The sequence below is a fragment of the Phocoena sinus genome, chromosome 3, assembly GCF_008692025.1.
Source record: "Phocoena sinus isolate mPhoSin1 chromosome 3, mPhoSin1.pri, whole genome shotgun sequence".
Lineage (NCBI taxonomy): Eukaryota > Metazoa > Chordata > Mammalia > Artiodactyla > Phocoenidae > Phocoena > Phocoena sinus.
In genome coordinates this window covers 37615732-37628185 of record NC_045765.1, presented here as the reverse complement: position 1 = coordinate 37628185, position 12454 = coordinate 37615732, and the positions used below count along the sequence as shown (strand labels likewise).

Here is a 12454-nt window from a genome sequence, read left to right as displayed (position 1 = left end):
TATCGACACATAAATATGCACACACACGTGACTGTATACTTCATAATGTCAACAATTGTGGCTGCCTTGTTCACCTCTGCATCTCTATGGTCTAATAGAGTAGGCAGTCAGTAAATAAATGTAAGTAGCTGAGTGACTGAATGCTGAACGAATAGGCCAGCCAACTAGGGAAGAATCATCAGAGTTGTTAACATATTAAGGCATTAAACAGACTAGCTTAAAAAAAGTTGAGACATCTTCCAGTGGTTATTAACTGCCACTACACCCACACTGGGCTTCCTCACTGGATAAGGCAGTGGCTCTGTGGAATCGGGTTTCCTAAGCTGCTCTGGTCCCCCTTCTAGCAGCAGGCACTCCATTCTCATGGGGGTTAAAATTAGCACCAGTAAGCTCCCCCTGCACTGGGCTCTAATCATGCAAGGGCCCAGGTGGATCTCGCTGACAGATGTTAAGGTTAGAAGGAAGGGTAGCAGCCAGATGAGAAAACAGAGCCACCCCACTTCCGGAGGTACCAGCACTTCCTGTCTTTAGGCTTGGCTGGTTCCTGCCTGCCCCGCCCCTCCCCCATGCATTGGTTTCAACACAGTTGCTGCTCTTTCTGTCATTTGAACTCAAATCCTATCTTGGAAATTGATGGGCGATTCTGCCCCTGACAACACAATGTCAGCTTTGCTCAGCGTCCAGCTGGTTCCGTATATATTATCATAATGCGCTGCCTGGGTGGACCCTGGCTGATGCTCTCCCTTGACTCAAATCCTCCCTTCCACACTAATTTCTGCTTTCTGACATGCAGACACTACTTGTTTAAAAATAAAAACAGAGGTAACAGCTTGGGAGACATTTTGATTTTCAAAATCCTGTGAGGACATTAAGTCTATTCTCATGGTAAAACTGAGCTAAAAAGGTTTTCTATTAAAAAACAACATTTGACTCATAAAAAAAAAAAGTGTTTCCCAGGGTCCTATACTGTTTCCTGGTGACATGAAAAAAGTATTACTTCTCCCAACCCCTAAGCCCTCCAAAACAGTGTTTCCCAAGCTTCAGTCCTGATTTTGCTCCATCCTCTACCACTTACTCTATGACTTAATTAACATTATACTTGCTATTTTTGTTTACATTGACTTACTTTTTCTTTAAGTTCAATCTTGCCCTCAGCAAGAATAGCTGTGAGGGAGATCAGCTCCATGCTTTGTGACCACCTAGAGGGGTGGGATAGGGAGTGTGGGAGGGAGACTCAAGAGGGAGGGATATGGGGATATATGTATATGTATAGCTGATTCACTTTGTTGTACAGCAGAAACTAACACACCATTGTAAAGCAATTACAGTCCAATAAAGACGTTAAAAAAAAAAAAGAATAGCTGTGAGACCACAACTTGGGACTGCTGTTTTTTTGATTTTCGCTTATGCATTAAGATAGACATAACTAATTTTAAAAACTTTTTTGAATGATTTTTTTCTATCACCTAACTGCATGGGAAACCTAGTAAAAAAGCTCACTGCTAACCAGAGAACCAAGCGAATTCAACACTACACCATACCAGCTGAAGGAATTCAGAGAGAAGAACGCCGGGTGAGAGCTACCTAAGGCACAAGTGGCTGTGTATGGGTTTTTCCAGGCCTCCTGGAACTCACTGTCAGTCTCCTGCAGAAATGCCCAAGGCAAAAGGAAGTCGGCCTCAGACCCGTCCTGTGGAGTGAACATCACCTTGGTATGTTGGTGGTCACTCACCAAAGCACTGTGTGTATAGCAGCTCAGGAGATCAGCTGGGCTCAAACAACAAATCATCAGGGCTTAAAGGGCTCATCAAGCTCCCTGTCCCCAGCCCCACTTAATAGATGAGGAAACTGAGGCCCAAAGAAATAAAAGTACATAGCGGAGGTCACGTGGCAAAGTAGGGACAGTGCTCTGTTTTCATATATTTCTGCATGCGTGAATGAAAATGTTCAAACAAAGAAATGTTTCAAACCCACTCCTGGTCAGTGCCCCTAAATATCTCATCTTAGTAAGATTTATGATCAGTACACAGAAGCTCTCATCTGCATATTCACATCACTTGAATCCTTTGATATTCTCAAGTAAGTAGAAAGTAATTAGGAAGAGGCCCTTGGCTTGAAACAATCAATTATGCAGATAAACACGATTGGAATTATGATGCTTTTGTAACCAAATAAAAAACAAAAAATTAGGCTTAAAAAAAAGTTCTGTCATTTCGGTCCAAAACATAGGCAGAAAGCACCATTCTGTCACCCCACCCCCTCCCCTGACACTGTGTGCTTATTAAAATAAGTTAGGTGTGGTTCAGTCATCTATTAGGTCACACAAAATACCAAATACTGGAAGTTTCCCACAATTCACAGGTTTCTCAAGAAATTCATAGAAGAAAACTGCCTCCCCGAATCCATCTCCGTTTCCCATGGTCCCTGTGGCATGAGGTTTAGTAACCCTTCAGTGCCCTAACAAGGAGACTGTTAGTACCCTAACTGTCATCTAACTCAAAATCTCACACTTTCTCCTGGTCTCCTTTTCCTCTACCTTGTATGCACGCCAGGGAGTCCATATGGTCAGCAAACCACTTCTAGATGAATTAGAACATCCTTGTAAATAAATAAAATATTACAAGTCTCCCTCTTATCTTGCCAGCCCCACGGAAAACATACCAGTCAGCAAATGAAACTAGCATTTTCTTTATTTGACTACAGCCATGAGAAAAGTAGGGCTGTTGAAGGGAAATGAACTCTAAGGTAAACTTATACAATATGCCCATGAGAAACAAAAAAAGATATATCTGGGCTAACTTTTGAAAGGTCTGTTTAAGATACCAGCAAAACTGCCTCACTTGTATCGAGGAAAAATAAGAACAGTAGGATAAGAGATGCAAAGAACACCAGCATAATGTATAGAGCAAGTAGTCTATAAAGTACAGACTCTGAAGTCGGGCTCTCTGGGTTTGAATCCTAGATCTACTACTTATTTGCTGTGCAACTCTGGGCAAGTTACTTAACATCTCTTTAGTCTCATTTTCCTCATCTTTACAGCAGGGTGCCCACAGCACCATGCGCACAATACAGTCAGGACTCAATGAGTGTTTGTGTCATTATAGTTAGTGCCACTATTCCACAGAGCTCTGTGGTTAGGCAGACCTGGGGTTGACTCCCAGTTTCAACTCTAATTGTGCCTTTGCGTAAGTTATTAATCCCTCTAAATCCCAGTTTTCCCACCTGTCAAATGAGGATAATAACTGTTATAGCTTATAAGACTTGTTGGAGGATTTGATGACATGATATAAATAAAATGATTACCACAGTGCTGGCACATAGTAAATGCTCCAAAAATGTTAGCTGACAATAGTCCCCAAATATCAACAACAGCAATAAGAAGAAGAAAAACAATACATATTACTACCTGGCATGGTCACTATTAAGCAGGGCAGCAAAGTCTGAGCACTGTTTCTCCTTTGTCGGCAATGCTGTTGGTGGTGTCATATTCAAATAAAGATAAAGTAGATCACCTGCTTAGCAGTGACCTGTGGCTCATGAACTCTTTAATCTGCCTGATGCCGAGAGCTTGCTGGCTACCAAATCCCCAGTGTTAGGATTTCTGGTGTTACCTGCTTTATGGATTACTCAAGGGATACTTTGAAAATCAGTCTTCACTTACATCCTTGTTCATTATCTTGACTTCTTGCCGGGTCCTTTCTATTGCAAGGGAAGACAAAAGACACCTTCCCCGCTGCTCAAAGAAAAAGGCCTGATTTGATGCTTGAAAATCTGGGGCCTCCTTCCTCTATTTTATGACACATCTGGATATTCTTAACCCTAATGTTCTGTTCTCGCGTCTGTCTTGCTTTTTCAAGTAGGAAAATCAATTGATAAGATGTAACACGCCACCCTCAGTAACAAAAGATGACATCCGTATTTTTCTGCTAAACGAGACCCTTCGCCAAAATGCTCTTACCTAAGTGGGGCTGGCTGGAGTTCTGCACCAACACCAGTCCTATAAAGGGCCATTGTCCAAATGCAAAGCTCTGAGCATTCATCCTCTGCCCTTGTGTTTTGAAGGTGCATTGCATTTCTGTCAGGAAGTTGGTGAGATTTTACAGACATTCTTCTCATGATCCCCAGAATCGCAGAGAGACCCCTGCAAGCCTAGGCCAACCGGAATTGGAAAGCCATCAGGGATGGACCCCATGCCCTCCGACATCTGTGCAACTCCTAAAATCCGTACTTGCTGGCCAGCATACCATGGGCAAGAGCAAAGAGCTCTAAATGGATTTGGACGGAAACTAGCAATGTGAGCGTAAGCAGTGACATGCTCTCTCCAGGTCTGTTTCCTTCTCTGGAATATGAAGGGTGTGTTAGATGACGGTCTGTACTTCAGTGGCTCTTCACTCAGAGTGAGCTGTGTGTTCAGTCACTGACCACAGTGGGAGGGGAGCGAGAAACTTGGGACGGCATGTTTCTCTTTGTTGTTTAGTTTATTTTCACTTGTCCAGGTAAATCTCTACAAGTTCAGAAAGTAAATTTCTTAGCTACTTATGGAAAAAGAAAATTAATAAGCCAAAACCATCTGGAAAAAGAACTCTTCAAATGTTGGACTTTCTTCTTATTTTGAACACATGCACTAGTAATAGAATGAGAAGTGATCAGGGGGACAGCCCCAAGGCACAGCCATCTCCGTCATGAGCTTCCAAAGGCTGGCAGGGAAGGGCAAGGTTATAAGCCACTCAGAGCAATCTTGCCCTGGGCTTTTACGACACACTAGGAGTCCATGTACTTGACACTGAGCTCTTAAAAGGCTTGCGTGGCCCCCAGAAGTGACATTTCACAACTGTCTCTGACCACGGCCTGAGCATCCACACAGGCCTGCGTGATCTGACCCTCAGCAGCTTCCCCAGCCTTGTCTCCTGTCACTCTCAGTGGCCAGAGCAACAGGAACCATCACAGGCTGCTTCTGGTTCCTTGAACTCACCTAAGCAAAACAGTCTTTGCACATGCTATTCATCTGCCTGGAAATTTGTTTCTGTCCCCTTGTCAGGGGAAAACTTACTCATCTCTTAGGTTTGGGCATAAATGAGATTTCCTCAAAGAAGTCTTTCCTGACACCTCACTTCTCCTCACTCCTTTTACGGTCCCTTTTATTTATTTTTTTAATTTTTAAAAATTATTTATTTATGGCCGTGTTGGGTCTTCATTTCTGTGTGAGGGCTTTCTCCAGTTGTGGCAAGCAGGGGCCACTCCTCATCGCGGTGCGCGGGCCTCTCACTATCGCCGCCTCTCTTGTTGCGGAGCACAGGCTCCAGACACGCAGGCTCAGTAGTTGTGGCTCACGGGCCTATTTGCTCCGCGGCACGTGGGATCTTCCCAGACCAGGGCTCGAACCTGTGTCCCCTGCATTGGCAGGCAGATTCTCAACCACTGTGCCACCAGGGAAGCCCTACGGTCCCCCTTTTATACACAAGTCTGATGAGTTAGTGGTAAGTTGTGTTTAGCGTCTTTCTTCTCTATTTACATCATAATTTTGTGAAGACAGGGACTGTATCTGCCTGGGCTCCTGCACCTAGCTCCCCATCTGGCATGTAATAGATGCTTAGTATGAAGGAATGGAGGAAAGAATGATCCATTACCGACATGACATAAGAATGATCTCTTACTGACACCCTAAGAAAGGGCTACACCAGAAACAGCCAGTGGATTTCTCTGTTCTCCTGAAGACCTGTTTCTCCAAAGGCACCTCAGGAGGTATCAGATGAGCAAAGGCACGCATCAATGGCTTCAGTCCAGAGCACCAAAAAATAGTGCATGCTAAAAGGTCTAGAGACGGCCCCACCCAGCTCTGAGAAAACATACAAAAATTGAGGCCAGAGAAGCAAAGGGACCTTCCCAGAGTCACACAGCTAGTTAACGGCAGAGTCAGGACCGGACCCAGCTCTCCAGTCAGACAGCCGATCCTCGTCCTATTAGATCCAATGGACACTTACTAGCCACTTCTTAGGGCCTGATTACAAAGAAGGGAGGAGAGGGAGTCTCTTGTTTCTTTGGAAGCTCCATGCTGTCTCTCAATTTGGAGTAATCTCCCCAAGCCTGAACTGTCTTTCTCCACATGTCCAGAAAACAACAAATTTAAGTGCAGCTGGGAGTCAATGGGGCCGGATACCCAGGGGCAACCAACAGCAGCAAAAACTGCTTCTGTCTGGAGCAAAAGGATTCAAGAAGGTCAAATGCTAAAGAGCAAGAATAACACCATATTGTCAGGGGCAGCTGGAAGGGGCCACTACAATGGAAAGGTCAGAACTGACTGGTGGTGGGGAAAATCTGATTCTTTCTCTACTGCTGTACTTACAGCAAGGAGATAGGCCCAGCAAGTCTAACACCACTCTTTATTCTACAAAGGATTTTCAGTTTGACCAAACTCCACTTCTGCTTTATTTTGGGATCCTGGCACCATTATACTTCACATGTCAATCTCTGTAATTACTGTGAGGGGAGATTTAATTCATTCGTATCTGAAGCTCACAAAGCTAAATTTCAATCGCTTTCCATTTTAAAAAGCGAGGTGTTTTAAAACATCTATGCTTGAGCCAGGAAACTAAGTCCTCAGGTCAGAACTCATCGACAGTAAAATGTTCATCTTCTCAAAACTCTGTGATGACCTAGATGGAGGGGGAAAGGGGAGGAGGGAGGTCCAAGAGGGAGGGGATATAGGTATACACGTAGCTGATTCACTTCACTGTACAGCAGAAACTAACACAACATTGTAAAGAAATTTTACCCCAATTAAAAAGAAAAAGTTCAAACTGTTTCTCAAAAAATCAAATAAAAACTCTTGATTAATACAGTCCTACTAATTTTTCAAATAAATATGAAGGTTTGTACAAATTCGTAACAATTAAAAAAAAACACCTTGATCTGAAGAACATCAGATCAGGGCCTTAACTCCACTCCCAGAAAGGGTGCTGGCCAGGCGCCCGACCCGCTCAGATCTGCCCAATGATCCCGGAGCAGGCAAGTCCCCCAACAGTGCAGAAAGGGAAGAGAGCGGAGGGAGGGAGGCAGAAAAACACATGCACGCCAAAAAAAAAAGATGTCCCCTAAAATAAAATGAGCATTTAAACTGCTTGTCAGCCGGCTCCCTAACAAAGCCAGTAGTGTATTCACAGGCATTTGCATAAATGCTGCTGGTGAGTTCACCATAGCTGCTAGCGCTAATGGTCCAGAAAGTAATTTAGTCACTTCTCCCAGCATTCTATGTCAGAATGATGAGCAGCAGCACTTTGCCTTGTTGCATATTAGATCATTGGATAATAAAGTGTTAGCGCATGCAAGCTGACAGGGTCCCTGCACTACAGCTTTTGAGGGCACCGCTTCTTGCCACAGGGGGGAAAAAAAAGAGAGAAACTGACGCCACGGTAGGCCTTACATTCAGGTCAACACAACCTGAAACTCAGAAGAGCAACGATAGTACACTCCGCAGGCCCTCTGAAGATCCCCAGCACACAGGCCCTGGAGTCTGCCCAAGTGATGCGGAAGGCGTGGGAGGGGCACACAGGCCAGAGCTGTGCATTTACCGCCCATGGGGTCAGCTCAGCTGCTCTGATCCCAAGCCTATGCTTTTCCAAAAATCACAATCCTGAGAGCAGTTAGCTTCTGAGGCTGCTTCTCCCCACAACTGTACATCTTCTACAAAGCTGTTGCTTATACAGAAAAACCTCACTGGCCTACACTCGCTCATAAATATCTAGCCAAAGGAAATCTCAGTATTTATGAATGAAGAAAAAAATAGGAGGGAGGACAGTCACCACGAGATCCAGCGTGCCAGGATTCACCCTCTCTGGACCACACCAGAGTCTATGAAATAAATCCACCTTTGTCAACTCTCCTACTTGAAATACAGGGACAGTTATTCGAGCACAGAGGTCTGTGAGTCCATGGGTCACACAGGGAAGAAAGCGTGAATGTAACGCGTGGTCACTATTTCTCTTATATGCAGAAAGATGAGCCATGGAAGAGAACTTTCCTCCAACCTTCTGACAAGCGCAAGACAAACAAAGATGTGCAGAACGGCTCAAAATAATTCAGGCTACCTGTAAATGAGATGGTACGGAGCCCAGAAGGAGGGAAAACAAGACTCCTACAGGTCACCTAGGAGGCGAAAATACTGCGCACAGTCTCGCTGTGGGGCAGCTGTGTGAGGTGGGGTGGAGGCGGGAGCGGCCGAGGAGGGCCATGGCTCTGTGAGTCTTAAACAGGGCATTCTTCAATGGCAAGATGAAGCATTACCATGCCCCCAAATTGATGCAAACTAGCATCTAAGTCCACTCCCACACATCAGCAATGAAGAGCCCACAGTCACTCTCTGCTGAGTAGATATTTATGTATCAGCATGAAGCGTCTAAGTGAGTGGGTGGTTATGTGTGGTTGGTTGATTCATTCTGCAGAGAAGCAGATTTCCAATTATTGTCATTACTGAGAACCTCAGAGTGTCTGCCTTTTTATTCTTCTGGATAGAAGTGAAGTCAGGTTTTGGTGAGAGGGAGGCCCCCTAGCTGAAAGAGACAGGACACACCCAAGTCCCCAGTGATGGTTAACCGTAAATAAACAGTGAAATGTCATCATTTTCTTGAGTGACACACTAAGGAGAACATGGCCATTTGTGGACTGGTCACCTGCAGCAGAGGAATAAAATGTTGTCTTTAAAACTTAGAATAGTTTGTTTTTTGGGTTTTTTTTTTTTTTTTTTTTACAAATTATGCGAATCTAAAAGGAAAGGTGGTGGCAATGGATAAATTAAGATTAGGTTTACCATACCTATACAAATACAGATTAAGTTCATATATCAAAAAGCCCGAGAACATAGCAAGGGAGGTCTACGGAACACTCTGTAATCTTTTACACGGGAAAAGGATCTGTACGTGAATAGATATATATGATGTACGAATGAACCAGACTGTGTACACCTAGGACAAACTGTATTCTAATCATTACCCCAATTAAAACAACAACAACAAAAAAAACAACTTAGAATGAAATGCTAGCCCAGCTGAAATATTAATATGTTCACCTAGAAGGGAAAATATTTGAGCTGGGAGGCAGCTTAGCGACGTTCTGATGCAGAGATCTCCAAATGTGAGCCTGTGGCTGTCTTCTACCTAAGTGACTTTCCCCCCTGTTCCTCCCTTCAGGGGCTAAAACATTTGTAATTAGTTACCAGCAATTAAAAAATAGGAGAGTTTTACTTCTGGTCAAACTGGAGCATCTGACCCCACCCGGCTCTCCCTGCCCTGGGTGACAACTGCCTGGGGCTGGGGTCGGCAGAGCATGAACTTGTCCTTCTTCCGCAGTCTCCACCCAGCCCACTTCCCCCGTGCACGTGACCTGCCCCCACCCAAGGCACACATTTCTTTTTTTTTTTTTTTTACCCCCTACAGATCATCCCTTTCATTTTGCCAAGAAGGAAACTAAGGATCCCAAAAGGTAAGTCGACTTGTCCAAGGTCACACAAAGGCCAGAAATGAAGCTCAGACCTGAATTTGGTTTCCCGGCTCCTATTTCAAGGCTCTTTTTCCTCCACATCACGATGTTAAATAATGTTCCTGACCGCCAAGCCCTAGAGGCGTCCTGGCTAGCTGGTTGTTTTTTACTGGTTTGTGTTGGGATTTTTTTTTTTTGGTGGAGGGATGATTTACAAGGCATCGTGTGCTCTCCAACGACCTTCCCAAGGGCAGGCATGGGAGCTGGATGTGGTCTGCACTTGGAGCACATTTTGAAACTGTGAATCCATGACTGTTAGATACCAAAATGACAGTCAAGTCTGTTCCCAGACACGACAGTAACTAACCAGTCATAGTCGAAAACAAGACTTTAGCTTTTAAGCTAGTGCTGTCCAAATTGTACCGACTGAGTATTTACCTATTTTTTCCTTCTTCCTTTCACCTAAATACCTCTAATCATTCAATGCCTGAAGTGACTCCAAGGGTATTAAAAGGCAACATTACTGTAAAGTGAGGATTAGAATAATTTTAAGTACAGAAAGGGAACTAGGAATGTAATCACGAGCAGGTGTTCCAAACGGCCTCCTGCAAAAAGTAATATCCATACATCTCAGCACTAATGAAACCATAAAGAAGTAGCTTTTGGAATACGATGGTTTATTTTAAGAAGACTGTAACACTGGATTGGTAAAGAATCCCTTCTAAGAGTGTTACACCTGGCTAATTAATAAAAAAGTACAGTTTTGTGTATTCCTTAATTGCAGGGGGAAAAATCAGGCAAAATGATGACAGTGGTGTGTTTATTAAATTGGGACGCTGACAGGGAGAGGAGTTTTCTACCTTATGAACTATATCACAGACAGCTCATGGCCCATCAAAAAATCAGACAATCGGGTGGTAGTTTGTGTGATAGTGTTTTTAAAAGAATCTGGATGACCTAGCAAACTGGAAAGTGAAGTGGGGAAATGAGTTAAGAGTTTAATTTGAGGAGACTGGAGAAAATCTACCATGTTGATTGATATCCAGTAGAGTCTCAGTCACTGTCCTGGGTGGGTAGATGGATGGATGGATGAACAGAGGGATACATTATATATACATGCAGCACAGAAACATTTGGACATATGCTAAATCCAGCCTATAGTTCCTTTGAGTGGCATTTACTTTCCTTGGTTCAATTTTTTGCCTGATTTCCTCCAGTCCACTCAAGGGTTCAGCTCATTAGCCATAAAAACCAAGACAAATGTGATTTCTCCCCACCAAATTCTACCTACATAAAGCAGACTGTATCATGTGGTAATGAGGGTAGGGGTGTGCACAGGGCATGGGAGGGACATTTAGTTTGGACTTTATATTCAGAAAACACCTCCAACCTAGACTTCGGACCTTATCTCCAAATGAAGTTAAGTATGTAGTCACAGAGCTTACACCAGCAGGACTGTAAAGACAGTGAAGTTCATTATACAACCAGGTCAACCATAAACTTAAAATATATCATGATTTTTGTTGCCCTGTTTTGGCCTTTCATTATTTTTTAATCAAGTGGGAGCTTAAAATAAAGCAGGGGTCCAGTCTCCCTCTGTCTTTCAACCTGAAGGAAGGATGTGTCAGCCATTTCCAGGGTAGGGAGCTATGCAACAAGAAAGGCTGGCCCTCAAAGACATCCTCCTGTCTTTAAATACTCAGCATCAATATTGTTCAACAGGACATTTGAAATTTGAAAAGGGGCAGAACATGTGGTGGAGTTGTAAGAAAGAAACCAAATAAATGCACAGTTAAAGTAGCAATGCCAACCAATGAAAATGATTCGCCTACCATGTTCCAGATAAGAGGGCGTACCTTCCGAGGGGTCAAGCCTCCGAGCCCTCCGCCCATGCTTGGAGTTATTATGGACAAACATATTATCAGAGACTGCCAGGACATGGCCATCCACATTGACTGTCGTAGACACCACGACCTGGAGACAGAAGAGAGAAACGAAGGAACATTTTAATATAAAAGCATGGAGGGTAATAAACTCAAGTTAAATAAATAACAGCTGGGAGCTGAAGAAAATTGCATAGCTATTTCACATAATAACTGGTGCTTATGCTGTACAAGTCTAACAAGAGGAGCTATTGATGAGTGGGTCTTTGGCATGGAACGCTTTTGATGCAGTTTTAAGTAAAATTGCACAGTTTATAGTTATACAGCAGAAGGTACACTGTTAACCATAATTTTAACAGGAAGATCTTTATTAGCATATTTTTTTTTACACAAGGGTGGTTGTGTTTCACCTAAATTGCCCTACAGTTTAGACACTGAAGCAGATATCACAGTTGATCATGCAAATAAAAATCTTTTGAATCTTTAAAATATTTCTTCCCCCCAGCACTGCGTCAGGGTTAAGGGGATAGAGAAATGAAAAAGAGAGGTTTCAGTGAGAGCTGGGATGAAGCTTTCTCTCCTGGGTGTCTTTTTGGGGTTTCTTGTACTTTTTTTCTTACTACATTAGTTTAGTTAATCAGACATCAGACCAAAGCCCCCCTCACCACCATCACCACCACCACCACCACCCCAAAATCCACACTAATCAAGGGACTTAGAGCTGTGTTTCAAAGCCAAAAAAAAAGAAAAAAAGAAAAAACGATAGCCCTGGCCCAAGGTACATTCAGCTACTGTGGCGGTCTCATAAACAGACTGAACGGAGTTTGCCGGAAAGGACAGAGGCAAAGGTGTTTTCTCAGAGAACTTTGACTAAAACACTGAGACAAAATGTCCTACAGTTCTCCTTATATTAAATGGGTAAGAGGATTAAAACCCAACCCCACAGAGATATGTTTATTCATGCGACCTCTTACAACCAAATATAATAATTGTCTGTAATTGCAGCTTCAGCACCCACCTCATGCTCTGACATGGGAAACAGCAATCAGCCGGCTCCCGTTTAATCCACCTATTATGTTGACTAATTAACTTTGCTCCAC

General features: G+C 43.5%; 1 protein-coding gene across 6 annotated transcripts in view; it reads right to left on the bottom strand.

The window, feature by feature from the left end:
- EBF1 (EBF transcription factor 1) overlaps positions 1-12454 on the bottom strand; it is a 395639-nt gene that overhangs the window by 114350 nt on the left and 268835 nt on the right. For 5 of the 6 annotated variants that reach the window (XM_032628415.1, XM_032628417.1, XM_032628416.1 and 2 more), the window contains one exon: positions 11304-11445. In XM_032628415.1, the coding sequence (XP_032484306.1) occupies positions 11304-11445 (142 nt within the window). The remainder of the gene's footprint in view (positions 1-11303; positions 11446-12454) is intronic. The other variant, XM_032628419.1, reaches the window with a different exon arrangement.